This window comes from Anguilla anguilla, chromosome 12 (genome assembly GCF_013347855.1).
Source record: "Anguilla anguilla isolate fAngAng1 chromosome 12, fAngAng1.pri, whole genome shotgun sequence".
Taxonomy (NCBI): Eukaryota; Metazoa; Chordata; class Actinopteri; order Anguilliformes; family Anguillidae; genus Anguilla; species Anguilla anguilla.
Genome location: NC_049212.1, coordinates 22,225,803 through 22,249,907, shown reverse-complemented (window position 1 = coordinate 22,249,907; position 24,105 = coordinate 22,225,803). Strand labels below are relative to the sequence as shown.

General features: G+C 52.3%; 1 protein-coding gene across 2 annotated transcripts in view; it reads right to left on the bottom strand.

Moving 5' to 3' along the window:
- LOC118209661 (transmembrane protein 135-like) overlaps positions 1 to 24,105 on the bottom strand; it is an 85,231-nt gene that overhangs the window by 25,630 nt on the left and 35,496 nt on the right. For both annotated transcript variants that reach the window (XM_035385208.1, XM_035385207.1), the window contains one exon: positions 7,471 to 7,517. In XM_035385208.1, the coding sequence (XP_035241099.1) occupies positions 7,471 to 7,517 (47 nt within the window). The remainder of the gene's footprint in view (positions 1 to 7,470; positions 7,518 to 24,105) is intronic.

Here is a 24,105-nt window from a genome sequence, read left to right as displayed (position 1 = left end):
CAAATAAAGGTAGTGTATCTGTAGGAAATGACTAGACATAGTATAACCATAAATTTACCAATGCACATACATACATACAAATGAAATCACATACGGACACACACACACACACACACACACACACAGAGCCACTGTGAGTACAAGCCCCTCATTCTCTCATCCATGAGAACTGGAGGGGACTTTCTTTTTCTGACCCCACTTCTGTACCCCTCTACCCCCTCACCCCCCCCCCCCCCTCCTTTCTGCTTCATGTTTCCAGATGACAGGAACATGATGAACAGCCAAACCTCCGGCACTTCAATGGGCCGGTGACAATGGAGGCCTGTGAGTGACAGGTGGAGCCAGCCAGAGGGAGGGGACCCTCTCTTCCTTCCCTCCGCGGGACGGCTGCGGAAACCGGAGCCCTTAAAAGGCTCTCGGGTTTCGGGGGCTCTGAACACCTCTCCCAGGTGAGCGTCCCCCCCCCCCCCCCCCCCCGGGGGCCGCTGACCAATCCCGGGCCTGTAACCCACACCCACCATGGAAATGCTTCACAGAGCACGGCCGTGTGATGTCATTCCTGTGGCATCACAAGAGCGGGCTTCTCAGCCCCCGCCCCCCCCCCCGGCCTTCTCGCTCTCATTTCCTCTATCCTCAGCCCTGCTTCTGCACTGCAGCAAAACACTTCTCAAAAAAACCTTTCACTTACACTACTTTTCTTGCACTGAATTTTTTTTTTTTTTTTTTAAAGCAGAATTTGTTTAAAGGCCACACGTACAATGCCCAGATTTACTGAAGTTCTGTAAATCCGAAGGAAATCTTTAAAAGAAGAGCTAGGGTATAAAAGCACTGCCTGATGCATCGTGTGTCATGTAAAAATGATTAGTGTATAATTCAGGAAAGCAACTGTTGAATCATTTCCAGGAGCAGAGTTTCTTGATATTGCTAAGTATTCAGAATCTTGTCCAAGAAAAAGATTTAAAAAGTCATTGCCTATGTCTGCAAAAATAAAAGTACACTTCTAAGAAAGTCTAAGAATCTAATCAAATGAAGCCATTGTCAAAGTGCTGCACTGGCTATGAGCAGCAAAAAAGAACACAACTCAGGCTAAATATAATTGTATTATAGATAGAATCGTATTTGTTGCCACAAACGTCATACATGCACCCATCTCATGATTAGACAACTGAAAGCTTTTTATTAAAGTCAAAACAGCAATGCGCTATTTCACCTCCAGCTGATTCAGAATGCCACAGCTAGCATACATGAATTAAAACAAGAAAGAGGACTCTTAAATTCAGTTCAATTACATCAGACTCTCTACAATTGCTGTTGATTGTTTTTAAAATAGATTTTATTGATTACTTTTAAGGCACTAAATGGTCTGAGTCTCCTGAGTACAGTTCTGAACTAACAATTCCTAATCTGCCACAGCAGGTCTTCAGACCTGCAGGAAATGCTATTCTTTTTCACAGCCCACGTGAAAACAAAGCTTGAACAAGCTGTCTAGAGCAGGCTGCCAAATTATGGAACGCCTCACAGACGGTCTCTACTGAAAGAATCCCCAAGAAAAACACAACTTTTTAAAACTTGTTTTTCAGTGTTTGAAACTGACTTTTTTTTACTATACTGACTGTTTCACTGTTAAACTGTTTTTTACTATTTTCCATTGCTTCCATTCCATTATTTCCACCACAATTGTTTTATCATGTTTAATGGTGTAATGTACAAGCAATTTTAGAGAGCAATGGAAATAAATAATAGTACTTTATTATTATTATTATTATTATTATTATTATTATTATTTCTCCTTTGCTCCTCACAGCACTGGGCCAATAGAGGGCAGGGGAGAGCAGGATGGGGGGGGGGGGGGGCTCTCTGGGCTCCCGTTGCCATGGCTCACAACACTGGGCTGAAACTCTCGGGTCAGGTGACGCCATACAAAGGCCAGAGACTTGCAGTTCACATGTATGGAAAAGCTCAACCCTGAGCTGAAGAAAATAAATACATTCAAGTATAAATCACTTTGAGGAAATGATCCAGCTTTGCCCAATGAGATTAGGACTGCAATGGCGGCCTTCCTGATTAATTTACCCAGGGTCACACTTCAGGACTGGCGTCAGCTCCGCCCCCGCAGCCCACCCCCCTTGTTCACTCTTCTGTCACAAGACGCTGGTCTCAGATTTGGCTCGCTGCACCGTGAAAATGCGATTTCACAGACATGTCGCAAACGAGGAGGAGTGAGCCGCCCAATCTTATTTATGGTGCTGGAAACCTCGAACCCAGCCTTGTGATCTTTTTCTTAACAGAGCGTATCATTTCTGCCCATCCTCCGAAACTCAATCCGAAAAAGTTTGACGCCATCCGTGACACGGCGATGCTATCTGCTCCTCTCCACCCGCAAAGGACTCGGGGTGGGTTCAGGACAGGGCAGGCTCCCACAAAACTGCTCACGGAGCCTGGTCTCACACCCGTCTTTCCCTATTCCCCCCTTCAGACCGCAGCATTCCACACCATTACGCACTCCACGCAGTGCATGAACACACATTTCACTATGCTGTTCTCAACTTTTTCCCCCCCAAGATCAAACATTTTCTACAATGTCCATTTCTTTCCAAAACCAATAAAGTAGAAGTAAACAAAAAGTAATTCCATAAAGTAAAAATGCAATATAATGCAAAAAAAAAGTCAAACACGTGGTGCCATTAAGAAGAAAATGTGAAATAAGTGGTCATAATCGCCACGGGCGTGATGACATCACTTCTTCACCTGCTCTACATTCTCTCCAGTTCACATGTTTACGGCTTCCCTACATGGAGCGATTACACCAACCTGAAAATTACCCCACTGCAATTACTGACGGCATCAACTGCAGCTACACCACAGTTAAAACATTTTCCACGGGTCTATAGTTACTCCTCTAACCCTGCTTTAGTTTACCCCATGGGCCTTAATGAGCTCAGATTTGGCATAGGTTGAAAATGAAGACAGAATGAAAGCAGCTTTTCGGAAGATTAGTATATATATATACACATGTAGACATAGACATAGATTTCATTATTGACAACATAAATATTTAACCAGTCATTTGATCGTTAATGCTTATTCCAATACCCCACCGTGAATTTTCAAAGAAAAGTATGCACTTGAGACCAATATAGGAAACCTGTTTGTACGAATAAGGCCTGGTGTTTTTATTCAAAGCTAGCTGTTTTCAGTGTTCCAGATCAGTGATTATGTTCCCTGTTTGTGTTCCCGAGGAACATGCAGCTCCGTATACCTGCAATCAGACAAAGAGAGAGAAAGAGACAGGAGACGCAGAGAGAGTGACAGAGTGGACAGAGAGAAAGAGAGAGAGAGATGGAAAGACGTGGGTAGAGCCTGAGAGCGAGGGAGAGAGGAGGAGTGATATGGGGAAAGGCTGGGATAGATAATGGGGATGGAGTAAAAGGCAGGAGTGGGCTTTGATCTTTGGGAGAAAGGTGAGAAGCGGCGGGAAGGGAAATCGTACGCTGTGTGTATTTCTGATAGCCCCAGCCTGCGCGCAGCGCCACAAAGAGCAGCGCAATTAGAGGAAACCCAATCACAGCAGCCGAAGAGCGCCAGCGGCACACAAAGGGGGGGGGGGGGGGCATGACGGCTGGACAGCAGCGCCGGGGAAGACAGGAGGCACCTGCTGAGCACAGGAATGGGGGGGGGACCCATTCAACCTTTCCAACTCCTAAAGCCCTACCAGGCCCACAGCCACAAAACCATCCCCTCAAACATACCCCCCACCCCCCAACACACACACAAAGAAGCACACACACACAGAAACACACACACACAGACACACAGAAACACATACACAGAGAAACACATACACACATACACACAGAAACACATACACAGACATAGCACATACACATTATTGTACTTTCAAGACACATTTGGGAAATGTATTCCTTAAAGAACAAAGAAGTACCCGCACAGTATCTTCATTTCTGAGAGTGTACCCACACCTGGTGCACAGACACACACACATGTACACATTCACACACACACACAGATCAGACACACACACACACATGTACCCACAATAATGCCCTGGTGAATGTGTCCACATAAACTAGCAAAAAAAAAAAAAGTAGCTTACATTCATGTGTCTCCAGCTGGAATAGCAGTTCAGTTGCTGCTAATGGCATCCAGAACGTGCTATGGTGAATAGCGTAATATGAGGGGTGAGTGTCCAAACATATTTTAATGGCATTTCCATCCAATCTGGCACGGTGGCAAGATGTTTACAGTTTGGGCCCTCTGAGGGGGGGGGGGGGGGGGCAGTTGGCACCGAGCAGTTAACTGCTAATCCATCGTGAATCGGGACAGGATATTACTCTCTGGACTCATTTTCCCCCTCCAAAAAAAAAAGAAAAAGAAGGGGGCCGACAGCCCGGACATGTTATCACCGCCGAACAAAACAATAAAAGCTTTCAACAGCTCCCACAGGATGACAGATAAGAGCTGAAGGGCCTGTTCCTGAGCCACCGGGACGGTGTGACCCAGACACACAGGCCCAGGCTGCAGGATGACATCACGCACCGCGCGACTCGCCGCTCTCCCCCCGCGGGCTCCTTCCCATTCGCTGAGGGGGCTGCCACTCAAACGCGCTAAACACAAGCGTTAGCGCCCGCGCCCCAGGCCATGTATTCCTCACAGAGAGCTCCAGAGGGACACGTCATGCTGGCACAACTCTCCTTCACACCCACCTGACCGTAATGAGACGTTCAGGTTGAGCGCAGCTTCAGACTGTAGGCTGCGTGGTGCTAATGTTGTCCTTTCTGAAAACCGTATATCAAATGTATATAAATGTACAAATTTACACATACACACACTTTGGCTATAATTTCACTATCAAAAATGTTTTTCTGCCTTAAATACAGCTATGTATTTGATTTCACATAAGTATATCACTTTGTTAGGGCACAATGATGCAACAGTTGTGGGGTGGTGTTGGTGAAATCACACTGAGCAACTTTACTGTAGAGCGAAGAGATCTTTGCAGTCTCAATACCAACAGCCAATCAGAACCCCTCGTAAAATAAAGCAGAGCATTCGAGCTGGAGTTCAAAAACAAGATAAAGGAACTGGAAGTGGAACCAAGCGTGGAATTGGAGGTTGTGTCCAATAGGCAATCATCTAAGGACAGGCAAAGGCACCAATGGAGACGACCGATTCTCATCAACACCCTTTCACCATTGCCCCGCTCTTGTAGGTGGATTCCACTAAAACCCTCATGACTAGCATCACTCCGAACTCTGACCATATGGACAAACAAACAAACAAACAAACAAACAAACAAACAAACATAAATAAATAAATAAATAAATAAATAGATAAATAGATAAATAAATAAATAAATAAATAAATAAATACATTTTAACTGAGAGAATACTGGTGGTTAAAAACTGTATGTGTTCTACAGATCGGCCCTGTCTACTTTTGAAAGTTTCACGTTAAAAGAACGACGCCCTTCTGCAGAAGCTCAAACCCACCCCAGTGAGGAGGATTAGCGGCCAAACGGGCGTCTGGGACGAGCGCGGCGTAATCGGGCCCTTCAGCGTCCTCAGCCATGTAATGTCATGGGCTCCAGCGGGCCGGAACAACAATGGCATTCCTTAATTACTTGTAAAGGGGCAAAAAAGACCCCATTCCACTCCAGGCTCTTTCAGTTTACACGAGTTTTCCCCCCTTTAATTCCGGCTTCCGTGTCAATCCCCAAAATAGAGACAGGGTCCGGCTGGGACAGGCCTATTGTGAGTCGCCGTGGTGATGGACGAGGATTAGCTGCCGTGGCAACCGGCAGTGCTTTCTCGTCCACACTTGTTGGGAGCGGCGTTTGCGTGTGGCGCATGCACGCGGGCCGGTCCTGCTAGCGCCAGGCTGGTCCCATAGCGCCCGCTGAGAGAGCCTCTCCACTCTGACCACTAGGGCTGCCAAAGCATGATGTGTGTAAACGGGACACCGAGCTCTATTTCTCTCTCTCTGTGGTGTGATTGTTTTAAACGCCAAGGGTAAGTGAGCGCACAACAACTGTTTAAATGTATCCATTAAGTGAGCTGCGTTTAATGGTTAACACAATTTCAGGAAGGGTTTTGTTCTGGATTTGTTTGGCCCTCAGCAAGAGCTAAATTTAGGATGGAGGTCAGAGGCTCACGTATATCAGAACCACTCTGTTCTGCTCTGGTATTTTCTTCTTCAGATGAAGATGCTGATATTTTCAGAACATCTGCACAAAGGTAAAATAAACACAGCACGGTCTTCTGCACTTTCACCCTCTGTCCCGTGAATTCTAGGGGGGGGGGGCACTTCCTCCCCCTTCCCTTGCATGCAGGAGCCTTGCCCAGCCATTCCTGGCCGCGGCGATACTAGCCTAATTGCTTTCAGCAGAAATAATTGGGACTCTAATTCATGAGCTGTCAAAGGTGAGCCAGCCCACCTTGTGTTCCTGATTTAGACTTCAGCGAGGCCGCCTCCCACCCCCCCCGCCCTCCGCTGAGTCGTGACCTGCCCCCCTCCCCCCCCCCTCCCCCACCCAGCCGAACCACGCACCCCTTTGTTCCGCGGGAGTGGGGAAGAACAGAATCGGCATGACCTACAGTGTCATTCAATTTGTCCAGTCTCCACGGTCCCCCCCCCCCCCCCCCCCCCCCCCCCCTCCCGACCCGACGGGCATTCATGCGCCCGCACACCCAGAACGCCCCGCTGCCGACCAGCCAGTCTTTACGGGGTTTTAAATCTAAAAGAACACGTTAGGGTGAATAAACCGCGAGGCCGACGCCTGCCCAAGCGCCCGCCAACATCGTCTGTCCGCCGTCATCCCATCTGAAGGACTGGCGTCCGCTGTAACGCATGTCGTCAGCTGACCGCTCATTTCACATGCGTCTGCAACACGTCAGCCTTGGCTCCACAGCTACCCTACATCACGGGCCCTTGACCAATCACAGCAGCTGCTGGTGAATGAGGACGTGACTGCGGACTGAAGGCTGTTTCCCAGGGAGACGCTGTGACTCCCGGCTGCAGTGGGCTCAGGGATGGTGTGGCCTGGGCGGGGCGGGAGGCGCCACTGCGCTCCACACAGGGACCTCAGCTGGAGGCACTGCCCTGTGCTGCAGCAGTAATGCCCTCTCAGCCAAACCAGCCCTTCATTCTACCCACAAACGTCTACTGACAAACGTGACGAAGCACAGACTGTGCATGCCAAATCTCATTCATATCAAGCCCTGGTGATTTAAGTCTTTGGTGCAGAAACATTCAGAATGTGGGCAAATCTGACACTGAACAAAATGTTCCTAATGGTGCATGTATTAAGAAAATTAACAATCCAATATGGGGGACACCACAGTCAAACTGACAAAGAAGAAGAATAAGTATATGCACCTTGCTCCTGTAATATAGCAATAATAAAAATAAAAATAATAGTTGTTTTTGTTGTTGTATGCTCATGTCACTCACCTGAAGAAGAACATGTAGAGAGAGGCGGTCATACAGAAGAGCAGCACCTGGGGAGGGGAGCAGGACAGACACACACAGGGGGAATGTGAGTAAAGCACATCAGAGAGATGCCCACACAAACCTGGCGTGTGAGGAAGCCGTGTTTGTGCTCACTGCTGAAACTGTTAAAAAGCCTGCTCTTCATCCGCACCCCCACCCCCGATCTGACCTGACCTTTCGGCCCTTCTGTGCTCAAACCACCACGCGTTCCCTCCCCCACCCCTCAGAACTCCCCACAGCAACCCCACACCCCACAGCACCCCCCACATACCCTCCCCCACCCCACACAACCCCACAGCACACCCTTCAGCACACCCTCCCCCCACCTCACAGCACTCCCCACCCCCCTACCCCACACAACCCCACAGCACCCCTCCCCCGCACCCTGGAGCCCAGAAGGGAGGGTATCTGCATTTCCTCCTGACGGCTGCAGGACAGGGCTGAAGGGCTGTCTGGGGAGTAAAGGGTAGCAGGCCTGCCCTTCCGCTGCGACGCTGCAGCTCTCCACTCCGGCCTGAGAGCGCTATTTTACCGCCATTATTCATCATCCGGCCACTCGTATTTTTATTCCAGATATCGCCCTGGAAGCAGCCCCAGCGCCCGGCCCAGACCATCAGTGCAGCTGCTAAACCCCCCCTCCCCGACTCCCCTTCCCGCCAACAAATCTGGCCACCCCCACACCCCCCCCAGGATGAGGCTACATACAGGATCAAAGCAGCGCCTCTCAAAGACACCAAATAATCCCCCATTATTGGCAGCCACAGCCCCCGCCCCCGATCCCCCCACAAGAACCTGATGAGTAAATCGGGCAGATATTCAGACGTTACAAACGCAGGCACGGGCGATGTCTGCCACGTCCCATAGTTACATCCCATAATATTTACAAACTGTGTTACGGCTCCCCAGCACAGTAGCTGGGGCTGCAGCTCGAGCGCTTTTCAACTTTACGGGCAGTTCTGAGCGCCGTATCAATTACAGGCCAGCGGGCCGCTGAGCGGCGTTCCTCCCCTGCGTGTCTCTCCAGGCCTTTGTCTGGCGGCCCCCGAGCGGCTGGATTCCGCGCGGCTCCCCGGGCGACACGCACGTCTCTGCCGTCAGGGCGGCCGCTGTGCAAACCCTCGCGCAGCTAAACCAAACAGAGAGACGGAGGCGACGTCCACCCCGGAGCCAAAGGTCAGGCCGGCCGTGTCCACACGCGGGGCCAGCCCCGCCCCTGCCGCCCCCCCCCCCCCCCCCCCCCCCCCCCCCCCCCCCCCCCCCCCACATGACCCCCCCCCCCCCTCCTCCTCCTCCTCCTGAAAAGCAGGGTTTCCCACCAGGAGCCTGACAGGAAACTAAGTGGAGTCAGACCCACCCAGCTGCAGTCCCTCGCGGCCTTTCCCCCAGGACTATCCGCACTGCGGGAACTGGCCCCGGGCCCCGGGCCCCCCGCCCTCTCCCCCCCGCCCTCTCCCCCCCCACCCCCCCACTCACACCCCCTCGTCCCAGAATTAACCAAGACTAATTACCGCCTTGGCAAAGCCAGCCGCCGCCCCCCCTCCGCCCCACTTTTCTCACCCAATTACGGGCGATTTTCCTGGTGCGGGCGGACCTGTGGCCAAAACAAAGGGTTCACATAAAGAAGCACGAGAGAGCTGAGCGCTATTTCACGCTCGAAATCAGGCCGTTCAATCAGAGCCCTGGGGAACGGTGGCGGGGAAACCTTTCACGCTTCCCCTGCCTTAATGTCAGAGACAAAAGCTGCTTACAGAACACCTGACACCAAATGAACTGGCCTTTCCGCACGCCAGCCAGGAAACATCAAATACCTCTGAGCCACTCAGATAAGAGAACATTTATCTGAATATAAACAGCTGTAAAACAACGCGAAGGCGCGTGTGGGAAAGAGCGGACCCTGGACCACGGAACGGTCAGGCGCTCAGGAGAACCCCGAAAAACCAGACGAGATGAAGAGAGTGAGAACGAGACAAAGGAAGGGAGAGAGAGTGTGAGTGACAGAATAAAGGTAGAGGCAGAGTAGTATTACACTTCAGAGAGGGCTCCGCTTGTGTTTCGCAAGACAAAGGGGGGGGGGGGGGGGGGGGGGGGGGAACAGTAGCCAAAGCAGCACATGAAATAAGCCTAGCCCCTGAAAGCAGCCATTGTGTGGGGAGCATGATATTCCCTTACAAATGAAGAGGGGCTGGCCCGCCTGCTGGAGCCTTTAAAGCAGGGCCAGTCTGGGGAAGCTCGCTGTAGCGCAGAGATGGCATTTCCATCAGCGGCTGGGCCCCGCCAGACGGCCAGGGGAGAGGGGCCGCTGCGCCGGGGGGCCAACTGACCCTGCGTACCCGCAGCCCACGCGCTCACACCCCGCCAGGGCAGAGAGGGAGAGAGGGAGAGGGGGGGAGAGGGAGAGAGAAGGAGGGAGAGAGAGAGAGGGAGGGAGAGAGAGGGGAAGGAGGGAGAGAGAGAGGGAGGGAGAGAGAGGGGAAGGAGAGAGAGGGGAGGGAGGGAGAGGGGAGGGAGAGAGGGAGGGCGGGAGAGGGGGGAGAGAGAGAGAGAGGGAAGGAAAGGGAGGGAAAGAGAGAGAGAGAGAGAGGGGGGAGAGAGAGAGAGAGAGAGAGAGAGGGGGGAGAGAGAGAGAGAGAGAGAGGGAAGGAAAGGGAGAGAAAGAGAGAGAAAGGTAGAGAGAGAGAGAGGGAAAGAGAACCCTTTGAAGCTTCCCACCCGTTCCACAGGCCACTGTGACTACAGGCCAGCCTCCACCCACGCCCTGCACTCACACACACACACACACCCACACATAGACACACACATTCACACACACGTACATATAGCCTGTTCGTACAATGACACCAGTCCTGAATGCACACACATACACACCACCCCCTCCGTTCTCTCAAAAAAAGCAATACACTCACAGACCCTCTCCTGAACTCACTCACACACACACACACCCTCTCCCACACTCACTCACAAAACCAGAAAACACCACCATCACAGCAGACATACTGTAAGTACAATAAGCGGACTCTCACATACATACAGGCTCATCCAACATGCTTTCTTTCTCCATGTCTCCCACAGTAGCATTGAATCTCACAACAGCCGTTACCAGGAACAGTGACAGAAAAACAGGGGAAGAGCGTGAGTTCTCCTCTTCTGTAATTTTTCTGGATAAGAGCATGTGTTAAGTGATAGTAATGTAATTTGTGCCCGATGCATGACTTCACAAGAGAAGAACAAAGAGCATGCTGGAAGGCTGGAGAGGAACTGGTGCCAGTGGTTGGGGTTGCCAGTGTGTGATTTGAGAAATGGCTGTGATGCCAGAAAAGCATGTCCTGCTGTAAAAAACTGTTACTGAAGCACACAACCCCTCGCACGTGATGAACTCACATTCGTTTTCTCATACAAACAAAACAGGGACAGCTAGGATAATCATATACACTTTGCTACACTCAAGAAAATATGTGAACAGTGGTTCATGTCAGCTCAGTGGCAAGCATGTGGACTGCACATACACCTACAGTATGCAGAGAGACAGACATACACACAAGCACATGTGCACACACACACACACAAATACGTGCACGTACACACGCGCACACACACACGCACATTCACACACACACGCACGCACACACGCACACACACACAGATTGCGTGCGCTGTGTGGAAAAGCGCTCCCCGTCCAGAGGCATCAGTCCACGGCTGTAGAGAAACACAAAGGGGAGGCGGGGGCTGAAGCGTGAGATCGATCGGCTCTGCCGCCCCTCAGCCGCATTGCTGCCATGCCAGCGCCCAGCAAACCAAACACGCCGGCCGGCCCCTCTCCCCCGCGCCGGCCCGCCCGAGGCCCGCTGTTTTCACAGCGCATACGTGCGCGGGACTCAGGATAAGCCCTCAGCAGCCTACGCAGCGCTTCTGCACAGCGCAGGGGCCACACGAAAACACAGAGGGCCAGAGGGCGACGGCGGGTCACTTCAGCTTGGGCTAGCCTAGCGTAGCTGCCCGTCCCCCTCACAAGCGCGCTTCCGCTGCGTCCTGCAGAGGCAGGTCTGCCGGGTTTTTTTCGACGGGGGCAAATGAGGGCCTCCGACGACCGCACCGCTGGTCGGGCCGGGGGGGGAGGGGGGCGGGGGAGATTTCGGGGCGGATGAGGTAAATGAAATATCAGCTTACTGAGAACGCGGCGGAAACAAAAAGGGCCCAGTCCAGAAACAAAATGAGAGAGGGAGCCGGCCTTTCCCAAGACGGGAGCCAGGGTAATGTACAGCTGACACCAGCTGTCATCGTCCAACAGAGTGAGCCGGGAGCGCGGAACGGAGAGGAGCGGAGCGGAACGCAGAGGAGAGGAGCGCGGAGGAGAGGAGCGGAGGGCGGGCCCCGAGACCAGGGCCCTCTTGTAGCACAGGAGCAGGGCTAGGGGCTCCCCTCCCCGTGCTGAGAGATTAGACTTTATTACAACCAGTCTTACAGGCTCTCTCATTTATTATACCCCGCCCTCCCCCTCCCCCACCTCCCCTCCACTCATTTTAATTACCCCGTTTAGCGTCCCCCCGATCTGTCCCCTTTTATGACGGATCGGGTGGCGTCCCGCAGAACGGCGCCCCTCGCCCCTCGCCCCCCGAGCCGAACCCAAACCTTGGGAGGGAGCTCTGCGGAAAAGGCGGAGGGAGGAATCGGGGCTTTGAAAGCCCCGCTGTGCGGAGCAGGGAGGAGGCCTCAGACTGGCTCTCCGCGCGTGTGTATATACAGACCTGCCAGGACAGGCGGCTAATGTCAAAGGTTCTGGCTGCTGCACTAAAAATACGAAGCTCAAATATATGGTAAGTTACAGACGCTCCTAAATATTTCTATATAAAGAAATACAAATAATGCAAAAAGGTCTGCTGGTTGCCACTTGGTGTCACTGTGAATCACTTTTATTGCTATAAACTTTAATCATTGGACAAATGCAGAGGCCCCAACTCTTCAGTCAGTGCGCTTCCACTTAATAAGAGCAAGCTAAAGACAAAAGGCAGCAGTTTTCCCTCAACGTCCCAGGCTGAACGCACCGCCAGAGTCCCACTACAGAGTCTCTGCCACGCCTCCTCAGCCGGTCGGAAAGGGGAACGGGGCTTTGAGGGACAGCAGTGCCGAGAGCTCCAGAGAGAGCTGATTACAGGACACCTGTATGCAGGGGGAAGGGCCGTGTCCTGCCGGCCGCTAGCCTTCTCTCAGCAGGGCTTTGATCACAGGGCTTATAACAGGCCCGGAGCTGTGAATCCCGCGCATTAGCATATGAACAGCGCCCGCCGTCCCGTCCCAATGAAAGAGAGCGCGCCGACGAAGCCAGAGCCAGACCAGCGGCCGGAGCACCACGCCGGGCAAGTTCCCAGCTCCCAGCTCCCAGCTCCCAGCCTCCATCTCCCAGCTCCCAGCTCCCAGCCTCCATCTCCCAGATCCCAGCTCCCAGCTCCCAACTCCCAGCTCCCAGATCTCAACTCCCAGCTCCCAACTCCCATCTCCCAGATCCCAGCTCCCAACTCCCAGCTCCCATCTCCCAGATCCCAGCTCCCAGCTACCAGCTCCCAGCTCCCAACTCCCAGCTCCCAACTCCCATCTCCCAGATCCCAACTCCCTGCTCCCTGCTCCCAGCTCCCAGCTCCCAACTCCCATCTCCCAGCTCCCAGATCCCAACTTCCAGCTCCCAGCTCCCATCTCCCAGATCCCAGCTCCCAGCTACCAGCTCCCAACTCCCTGCTCCCAGATCCCTACTCCCAGATCCCAGATCCCAGCTCCCAGCTACCAGATCCCAGCTCCCAGCTCCCTACTCCCTACTCCCTACTCCCTGCTCCCAGATCCCAGCTCCCAGCTCCCAGGTCCCAGATCCCAGCTCCAGTACAGGAGGGCCTCTGGGACTCACAGGTCTGTAATCATGCGCGGTCCGCATGCCTCCCCCACCCGGCACCGCAAACCCTCACGCTCCAAACAGGCCAGACTCCCGTGTAGGCACTTACTGTAAGAGCTATGATGTCATGAGGGCTGGATGTGTTTTGCAGACACCGTCAGGGGGTCACGGGTAATCAGGGGTGTTTAAAATTGGACAGGGACAGTGCATGTGGCCTGCAGCGTGCAGTGCACTCTTTCCTGTCAAATTCAACCGGCATGACCGCACATATTTCTGCTGCCATAACGTATTTGTGCTGAACACAAGATAACTGCAGCTAACAATGAAAAAGTGATAAAGGAATAATTTATAAAGACCAAATTAAAAAGAAGACAAATGAGCAAAGTAATTAATATGATAATGAGCTACTATTATTATTTTTTAGAGTTAGAGCAGCTATGGTGTGAATGGAATGCCCATAGCTCAGTTTATCTACGTGCTGCAGTACAGGGTGCTGTTGATTGCTCTCCACTATTCCAGGAAATCAGGGGCCTCTGACTTCCATGTACTTCTCACATTTTGTGATGAAGTGCAGCTGTCTCAACCAATTGTGGGCTCACTTTCTCCCTCTCCCTCCCTCTCCCTCCACCCCCCCCCGTCCCCCCGTCCTTCCTAACCCCCTCCCCCTCAGTCAGAGCTCAGGATATACGGTTTCGATCATTAGATGCAGGAAGTGCAGAAAATCTCGGCCATTTTCCTCACAATTGCGTCAGAGATCGACTTCCTCTGCCGGCGCATTCCCGCAATCTTCAGCCCGCGCTTCTGCATTTCTGCATGCGCGCATTGCAGCACGCTGGTCGCCGTGCATGCGGCTGCAGCTCAGGGTCTGCCGCGGACAGCCTGAGAAACGTTTCACAGGAAGGCTTCAGGAAGTCACAAATGTACTTTGGGTTTAACAAGAAATATCTTCTCTCAAGTATTTTTACACACCACAAAAAAATGTCTGCTTTCTCTTTCCTCCAATGGCTATCTTCTGAACTGTGCGTGTGTCTCAGGTCAAATTGCATGTTCAGATCAGAAAACAGGTTATTTAAAAAAGGAAAAGAAAAAAACGAGTCAAATGCTAACAAAAACAAATTGCTCTGGGAGGAAGACGGGCACTGTTGGGTGCCGGCGCGGACGGGCGGCGTCGTTAAAAGTGCTGGTTTGCGTTTCGGCTGCCGTGCCGGTCGACGGAACGGCGTTCAAACGCAAACCTCGCTTCACCCCTCTTCTTTGGCCTCGCGGTGACCTCTGACCCCGCCCCCCTCCCTCAGGTAGCCCCTCCCACCCACAGGGCCACCTGTGCTAGCGGCCTCAGGGGAGGGGAGCAGGGGGCGGGGCGTCGCGGTGACACGCGATACAGTACAGAGAAGCGCTGCCTTTGTCGCGCTCCGTTTCAGCGGGGACAGCGGGGACAATGGAGAGGGCACATCTTTCAGGACAGCCCCGCTCTCCGGTCCCCTTTCCCTCTGTTTTTCACCCACTCACTTTGTGTGCTTGGGGGAGTCACCCCTTGCCAAAAGACGCATGAGAGAGAGAGAAAGAAAGAGAGATTACAGATTACACCTGGAGGCGGAGGAGACACGTCACCTGCCGCTTTTGAACATTACTGTTGGCCCTTTTTTCCATGTTTGACCAGCGGGGAGCCCATTAAAACTTTATTTGTGCCTCGCTGTCCTGAGAGCGCAATGCTAAAAGAACGCACTGGGGCCGTTTCCCTTTTAGTCAAAGTATAGGGCAGCATTTATGATCTTGTGAGTGCGGTAACAGGCCTCTGTAATTTACTACAGGCTTTGCCCAGGCACATTAGCAGCCCTGTTTCACCATGGCCCCGCTTTCCCAGCCCGACCCCCGGCACGCAGGGCCACCGCGGCTCCGCCCCCGAGGCTCCGCCTCCCCTCCCCGAGCGGGAGATGCTATCAGGCCGCGGCGGTAAACAACGCTTGCGTTGTCCTGGATGCGGGCCACCTCGCTGCACCGCGACCTGATGCTTATCGAATCAGGGTGGTCCTTCCTCCCGCGCACATGCTCAGTGCAGCCCTAAACTTCCTGCCTTTATCGCGGTGGACGCCCCTGCCCCCAAGGCCACCGGTGACGAATCAGCCGCTCACAATCAAGTCACCTTTTGTTATAATGGGGCATTAATTTCAGAGTCCACCCCCGCTAAGGAATATGAACAATGACCCTCCCCCTCCTCTTGAAATATGTGGCTGTGAACTTCCTTTAGTGTAGTTCAACCTATAGGAGGCTCTCGATATCATTCGATATTGTTTACCCAACTTCCTTTGACTTGCCGTCTTAGTTTAGTTTGTACCGAAGCCATTAAAAATACGGCAATAGTAATTTTAATGTGGAACAGCGAATACCAAGGCCTGCGTCTCACATTAAGATGCCTATTACAAACCATGTGATTTAGGGGGGCCTCCGAAACAGTCCATTTGCTGAAAAAACTGTTCCAAATTTAGCAAATCAGAAAAATTTTCAAACTCAAACCTGCACATTCTTTTAAAGTATGGTCCAACATGGTGTGGGTATGCCATCTTTAGACTGAAAAATACCAGAAAAACCAAGAGAACTCGCAAAACTGTGGGTTAAAGAGAAATCGGCGATTACAAAAGTCAAAATAGCCGGCAGTTTAATTAAAATCAGATGGAGGCAGAAATGGTCTGATATTTATCTCGTAACTCAAGTCTGGCATTAGATCCAGCTGGGCCCAATTTGTTCAGGATAAAACGCTCAAAAATGCATTCTTTACTCTGTCAATCACACACAGAAAAAACACTCATTTGAGCAAACAGAAATTTAGGAGTCAAAACTAAGCTTTATGATCCTTTTTTTCTTTTGAAACCTAGAACAAACTTGGAGGCTTTTCGCTCCCCTTCATAGCCTGATCTTGGGTTTGTGTTACCAAACACAGACGGAAGAGAAGATGTCAGAAGAGGCTGAAGGCATGCGGGGTGTCGCCTGCACTCCGGATGAGCCACTCACATCATCAGTGAGTGAGAGAGACCAGCGTCAGGACAGCTGCACACGCGCAGCCAAAACACGCCTCAATAATCAGGCCTCATTCAGCTGACTTATCTGCTCCTCGGACAGCTCTGGACAGGCAGATATGAGCTCTCTACAAAACACACACTCGCACGCAGCCAGGCAGGCACGCACGCACAGACACACAGACACACAGACACACACACACACACACACACACACACACACCATTCCAGGTATTATTAAAAGGCAGTTAGTGTATTGAGTGGAAGCCGCTGTTCGCTGATGCACAAACCTACTTGTAAGTAGCCCCGGTCACTGTGCCCGACGCGCAATAGCACGCTTATCCCCATCCCCGCACGCACACAAACACTGCAGTGAGCGTTTCTGCAGATCAAGCCAAAGTTCTGCCGCAGCGCACCGGACAGGATGGGGAAACCGGGCTGACTGATACCAGACCAGGCTGGACGACTCCAGGGAAGCAGCACGTCGTCTTCTGCGGGAGAAGATTCCGGAACGTCAGAAAGGCCTCTGGCCAAGGCCGGTCTGAGGCCTAAGCGTGCTGCCAGCGGTGTGGTCTCCCCCCGCCATCTGCCATCGCTGCGCCACCTTCCCCCCCCCCCCCCAGCTCTCAACCATCGCTGAAAAAAACCAATGTTTGCTTTGCACTTGAAGGCAGGGGGGTAGGACTAAAAATACAGGCTGAGATGGTGCCCCGGCCAGTGCGGCTGACCCTGATTAAGCAATGCAGCTCGCAAATCATGCAGCGCTCATTACACGGCGGAGTGGGACCTGCAGCCCGAGCCAGACCAGCTGGAAGTGGAAAGTATAATTTCATCTTCTGGACGTTGGAAACCATTTAAGGCTCTAGTGGCGAAACAGACTCAGCATTTCACTTTACTCTGAGCACAGGGGTATTTTAATCAAGCCAAACATTATTCACTCACTTAGACACACCCATGAATGTGTACACACATGGAGACACACACACACACACCGTATTTAGACGTAGACACATACACGGACACACACAATACCTACACGTAGACACACACACACACACACACACACGCACACACTCCATACATGGACGTACACACAGACCACGCAGACCCACACAGGTACATACACTGTACGTGCCTGTACATACTAGCTCACAGGCAAGCATGCACACACAAGCAAGCACGCAGACGGGTGCGACCACAAGTTCTGACACACAGGACCGCACTGAACGGAGCGGGACCGAAGTGTCCTCTCGCACCTGAGCCCCAGCAGGGCTGGCGTGCGTTCACACTCCCATGTGTTGCTATGGTTGCGCGCGTTGTCTGCCTGGCCCGCTCGCAGCCGGCAGTGCGAGGCCTCGGCTCCCCGCCAGAGGCGCAGAGGGCTGGTTTTTGGCGAGCGCGCGGGGGCCGGGCCCTCCTGGAGGACCCCGGGCGCTCCGGGGAAGGGTGTGAAGAGGAAGGGAGAGTTTCCATTAGGCCAGCGAACAATGCCTGAGCACGGCTCCCAGGACCCTCAGTGTCCGCTCCTACATCCTCTCCAGCCTGGCCTCCTGTCTGAGCAGCATCCACTGGACACGCTCAGCGCAGTGCAGACCAGCGCAGTGCAGACCAGCGCAGTGCAGACCAGCGCAGACCAGCGCTCTGTCAGGACAGCACGGGAAACTGCATGTGAGCAGGAGGCGTCCAGGCTAACCCCTGCGCCCAGGCTAGCCCTCCTCGACCGCGACTCGCTCGTTCCGATGCCCGACTTCAACAGGACACGGGATGCTCCCCGGGCAGCGATCCGATGTTTGACGTGCCTGCTGAAATTTCACTCGCCCACAACCTCGCTTTTAATGTCTTTCCGTCCGTTTACATAACATTACATTTATTTGGCAGACGCTTTTATCCAAAGCGATGTACAAAAGTGCATTTCATCGTCGTGGACAACTACAAAACACAGGTTCAATAAGATGCATTTAGTGGGATTTGTCCAGACGTGGGCCCTATTACTGTCACGTGAACAATTTAACGGGCGGGAAACGTCATTCAGGCTGCATCTGGGGGGGGAATGCGCGTGGGGGAGAACGCGGGCAAGGTTTAGAAATATTTACCTGGAGAAAACACGGAGCGAAACTCTTTCTTCCCTCCTTTCTTTTCATGCCCTTTCACTCAGAAAGAGCTTTGTTTGACTGACACGACCGTTAAGGGCTGAGCAGAAAATGAAAGAGGGAAACTTTATCTTCCAGCCCGCTCCTGAGTTTTGTGTCGTATGCGGATATATGAACAACCGCGCTGTGTTAGACTCATAGGGGAGGGAGAGGAGGGCTGGCTTAAGAAAGGGACTGTACGGAGAGTGGAAAAAAAGGCTCTAAAAGGAAAGCGGGGATCGCTGATAATGTCTGAAACAGGAGAAGTACCCCGCCACAACACTCTGAATAAGATTATCTGATCCGTCTCTCCCGCTAGAATGGCATTCTTTGTCACTCCTGGACAAGCTGAGCAGACAGGCCTGGGATCACATCGCCGTTTCCTTTAGAAAGCTTCCCCCCCACCCCTCCCTCGCTGCATCTCTCTCTCTCTCCTTCATTCTCTCCCTCCCTGGCTGTTGAGAAAGAGCTGAAGTGACTGAGAGGCGTAATTTCCCGGAGTCTGAGAGGAGTAATACCCCAGACTGTGAGAGGGGTAACACCCCAGACTCTGAGAGGGGTAATACCCCAGACTGTGAGAGGGGTAATGCCCCAGACTCTGAGAGGGGTAATACCCCAGAGTCTGAGAGGGGTAATACCCCAGAGTCTGAGGAGGGTAATAACCCAGACTCTGAGGAGGGTAATAACGGAGAGAGTGAAACTTGGCCTGTCCGATGCGGCGGTGCAGTGGTGTGTGGGGAGGGGAGCTGGAAGCTGATGCAGAGGAGATGTGTGGGACTGTACTTTGGGGCAGGGGCTCTTGACATTTTCTCATGCTCCGTCCGAGCGGCGAAGGGCGCGATCGTCAGCCGGCGCACAAGGAGCGCTCTGTGCGCCCGAGCCAAAGGTCAGCTGCAGGCTAAGCGGCGCAGCTGCAGCGAGCGCAGGCCGCGCCGCGCACAGTCAGACGCGCCACAGGGTGGGCGGGGAGGGGCCCGATGCCGCAAATGAAAACTCGGCGATTGTGAGGAAAGAATGGAGCCTTTATCCGGCGCTCTGAGGGGGAAAGGCTGGCCGGAGACGGTGACGGCCACACCGCGGCCCGGGTCACACCGAGGCCAGGGGACGGTGAGAAACAGGGCGGAGAGCGGGCCAGCCCTACCGCTCCACCTGCTGCGCCTGCACCACCTGCTTTCATAGGAGTGTGTGTGCGTGTGTGTGTGTGCGCATGTGTTTCCACGACAGCACGCGTCTGGCAAACCGCATGTAGCCACCTGTTCATATTTAGCAGGCGAAGAATGCATCACAAATGCGGTGAACTCCGCTTGCCGTAAAATATACACCTCAAAGGTAGCACAGACCGTGATTGACATACTGCTTCCTCCCTTTCCTGTGAGGTCTGGGGAGAAGGGAAGAGCTGTTCAGCTCTCAACTCCTCAGAGCAAATGACATCACAAATGCAGATATCACACATCTGGAGATGTAGTCCAATGGAGCAACGGGGATGAGAGGCCTTGCTCTGGGATATGACACATGAGCTCATGATCCCTCCACAGGAAGTTTGTGTTGTAACTCGTCCACACTGCTGCAGCTGATTGAGAGCCTGTGTCCTAACCAATCTACACAGCTGTAGCGGATAGCAGACCTGTGTCTTAACCATTTAATACTGCTGGAGCTGATTCTTAACCACTACACTGCTGCAGTCAGTTTTGAGTGGGATTCCCCAAACCATAACCACTGACTGGGGCCGACGTGCCCCTGTACAGACAACGATTCTGGACAGATGGCCGCATTTCACCAGGGAAGAGAACCTTATAGAGCCCCTCAGAGAACACCGCCGTGGCCTAGTACGGTCAAGCAAACTGTCTCCATGGCTACGCCGTCCATGACGACAGAGCCAGCTATTATTGTCTGTCTAGAACATTTATAAGAGCAACCTGGGGAATACTTTATTCCAGTCCGCTCTGTGATTATCAACATCTACACTTCTCAAGGAGAAAATATTATCATTTGCTTTTTTTCACTGCTGTATGCGACCGTCATTATTTATGGGGCGGTCCTGACGTGCCAACTCCTGGAGAGCCAAGGACTTGGAACACAGTCAGTGTCAACGATGCTGATACACAGCTAAAACGTCGCCGCTTCCAAAAACACACACACACACACACACACACACACACACACACAAGAAGTCAAATCTCCCAGGAGATTCCACGAGGATTTTGCTAAAATTGGAGGTTGGCGTCTCGGCCGCATGAATGGACAATCGCGGCAGGTCTCCCCACGGTTCACGGGCGTCGCTCGGCCCCCTTCCGAAGTTTAAGCCGCGCGATGCACAGTGGTTCCGTCATCAGGCTAAGCCCCAGGTAATGAGGAGCGCCAGAGAGAAAGGTACTCAGGCTGGGCCGGACGCTGACAGACGGCCCTATTCAATTACACCGCTCCACACTGGCTGCTTTTAAAGCACATTACTGCTATTCACAAACGCATTACAGACTCGTCTGTTGAAAGCTACAATAACGGGGCTCCCTGATAAGTCGTGGAAAAAATGCTCTTTGTAATGACTACCCCCTTGTCTTAAGGAAACCTCCTCCTCCCAGGCTTGTGAGAGGACCGTGTTAAAAAAAAAGAAAAAAGGACGGATTCAGTGACGAGGGTATTTAATGTTTCCACCTGCATTACGCCAGCCTTCGCCACGGTTACCAGATCAAATTTGTAGCAGCACTGGGGGGGGGGGGGCTTTGCTGGAGTGACAAGTGACATCTCAGCAGATAATGTGCTACCGGTAAGGCGTGTAAGAATCTGGACTGTGTGCATTAAGGAATACTCCACTTCACCTCAGCGAAAATGCTCACTATTATAAAACACTATAAAACAGTATCAATAAACTGCACATTTGGCCAAGCGAGGCTGAAACACATTGCTAAAATATTGACTTAAAAGATCAGGAACAGACTCACATCCCTCTGGCCGTAATCCCAGCCAAACTCCGCCCAGGGTATAGAATTCCTTCTGATAAATCTACAAAACTTAAAACTAGATATCAACGATAAAAATGCACTTAAGAATAAGTTATAAAAATCTATTGTGCATTGTGTGTTGAGTGGGGGTGGGGGTGTCTGCAAAACCAGTTTTTCCGTCTGACAGGCAAGTGAGCTCGCGACTGGCAAGCAGAGGCATCGCAGAGCTACCTTCCCTGCGCAGCCCGCTAATAAGCAGCCCTTCAGACCGGCAACAGGAGCCGGCGGGGATTAACCGCAACAGGACGGAGAGGAAAAACAAGCGCCTATCAAACTAAGCAAATAAACAGTGGAATGACAGAGTGAAGAACGGTGCCAAGCTGTTTAAACAATGGGCCCGAGCGGCGGCCTGCCGGAGGCAGCCTTCGTTTGGCAGAGCCTGCCCCCACTGTCCTAATCTAATCTGCCTGGTCCACGAGACAGGCCTGAGATGAGTCTGAGACGTGCCTGATACGAGTCTGAGACGTGCCTGATACGAGTCTGAGACAAGTCTGATACGAGTCTGAGATGTGCCTGATACGAGTCTGAGACGTGCCTGATACGAGTCTGAGACGTGCCTGATACGAGTCTGAGACGTGCCTGATCCGAGTCTGAGATGTGCCTGATACGAGTCTGAGACGTGCCTGATACAAGTCTGAGACGGGTCCGATACGAGCCCGATATGAGTCTGAGACGTGCCTGATACGAGTCTGAGACGTGCCTGATACGAGTCTGAGACGTGCCTGATACGAGTCTGAGACGTGCCTGATACGAGTCTGAGACGTGCCTGATCTGAGTCTGAGATGTGCCTGATACGAGTCTGAGACATGCCTGATACAAGTCTGAGACGGGTCCGATACGAGCCCGATATGAGTCTGAGACATGCCTGATACGAGTCTGAGACATGCCTGATACGAGTCTGAGATGTGCCTGATACGAGTCTGAGACGTGCCTGATACGAGTCTGAGACGTGCCTGATCCGAGTCTGAGACGGGTCCGATACGAGTGTGAGACGTGCCTGATCCGAGTCTGAGATGTGCCTGATACGAGTCTGAGACATGCCTGATACAAGTCTGAGACGGGTCCGATACGAGCCCGATATGAGTCTGAGACATGCCTGATACGAGTCTGAGACATGCCTGATACGAGTCTGAGATGTGCCTGATACGAGTCTGAGACGTGCCTGATACGAGTCTGAGACGTGCCTGATCCGAGTCTGAGACGGGTCCGATACGAGTGTGAGACGTGCCTGATCCGAGTCTGAGATGTGCCTGATACGAGTCTGAGACGGGTCCGATACGAGTGTGAGACGTGCCTGATCCGAGTCTGAGACGTGCCTGATACGAGTCTGAGACGGGTCTGACATGAGCCCGATACGAGTCTGACATGAGCCCGATACGAGTCTGAGACGGGTCTGATACGAGTCTGAGACGTGCCTGATACGAGTCTGAGATGCGTCTGATACAAGTCTGAGACGTGCCTGATACGAGTCTGAGACGGGTCTGATACTGATTGAGGGACAGCTCCACTGACTATCCCTCAATCAGTCCTCTTTAGTGTGACCAAATCATTAAAATGAGAATGGAAGTTCACAACAATCCCTGCTACTACATTTCATTTGTGAGATGCAGGACAACTACAGATAAACTGACGGCAGTGAATCACAAGGAAGTTTACGTGCAGAAACAGACGAGTGTGTGAACTGCTAGCGGAAAAAGGGCTTTTAAGATATTATCCTCAGGAACACTTTAAACACTCCCAATGTGAAAGGGCTCCACTGCAAACAACAGTTTGGTCTGACAGTTCTTTGTCAGCAAATGGCAAGACTACGGGCGGCGACCAAGGAGGTAATCGATAACCCCCGGAAGCGCAGCCTGGTGAAAAGACGGCCTCTCTTGCGCAGGAAGCGGAGAGAAAGCAGGGGAGCGTGGGGACTGTGAGACACAAGCCGCCGTGCCGCACACAGGGTGTCGGGTGTTGAGGGCGACAAAAGCAGCGGAAGGGAAGGCCACGCCCCTGCTCCCGGACCAGAGACGAGAACGCCTCCACAAAAGCCCTCCGTCCGCCTCACCTACAAAGGCCACAATAGCACCTTGGAACCAATCCCCGATATTGGGCCAGAAAGAGGCCTTAAACGGCTTCGGTATGGAAATGCTTTACCAGACAGCAAACGGCGAGAGATGTCTCAGTTCATATCAAACCATGCTCTGTGCAGTGCGCCCACTGTGCGCGAGGTGATTTTAACATCACGTAACCCTCGCTGTGTTGCACAGACGTCTAATTCTGAGAAAAGAATGACAACACTAAAATTAGACTAAAAGCATTGGGCGAAATCGAACAGCCCAAGGAAAGCAGTCGATGAAAATGAAATAATGGGCTCTTTTTAAAACACGGCCTGCATACAATTATTATGAAACGTGCCACACGTAGCTTACACTTTAAAGCCAGGTTTTCAGCAATGAAGAATGAATACCCCATTTTTTCATCTCAATAAACTCTTTTCCACTTCTCTGGCTACAAGGAGGGCAATGATATCAATGGTCTAATACCCTGCTTTCTTTCTTCCACCCTCCCTTTCTTTCTTTCATTCATTCATTCTT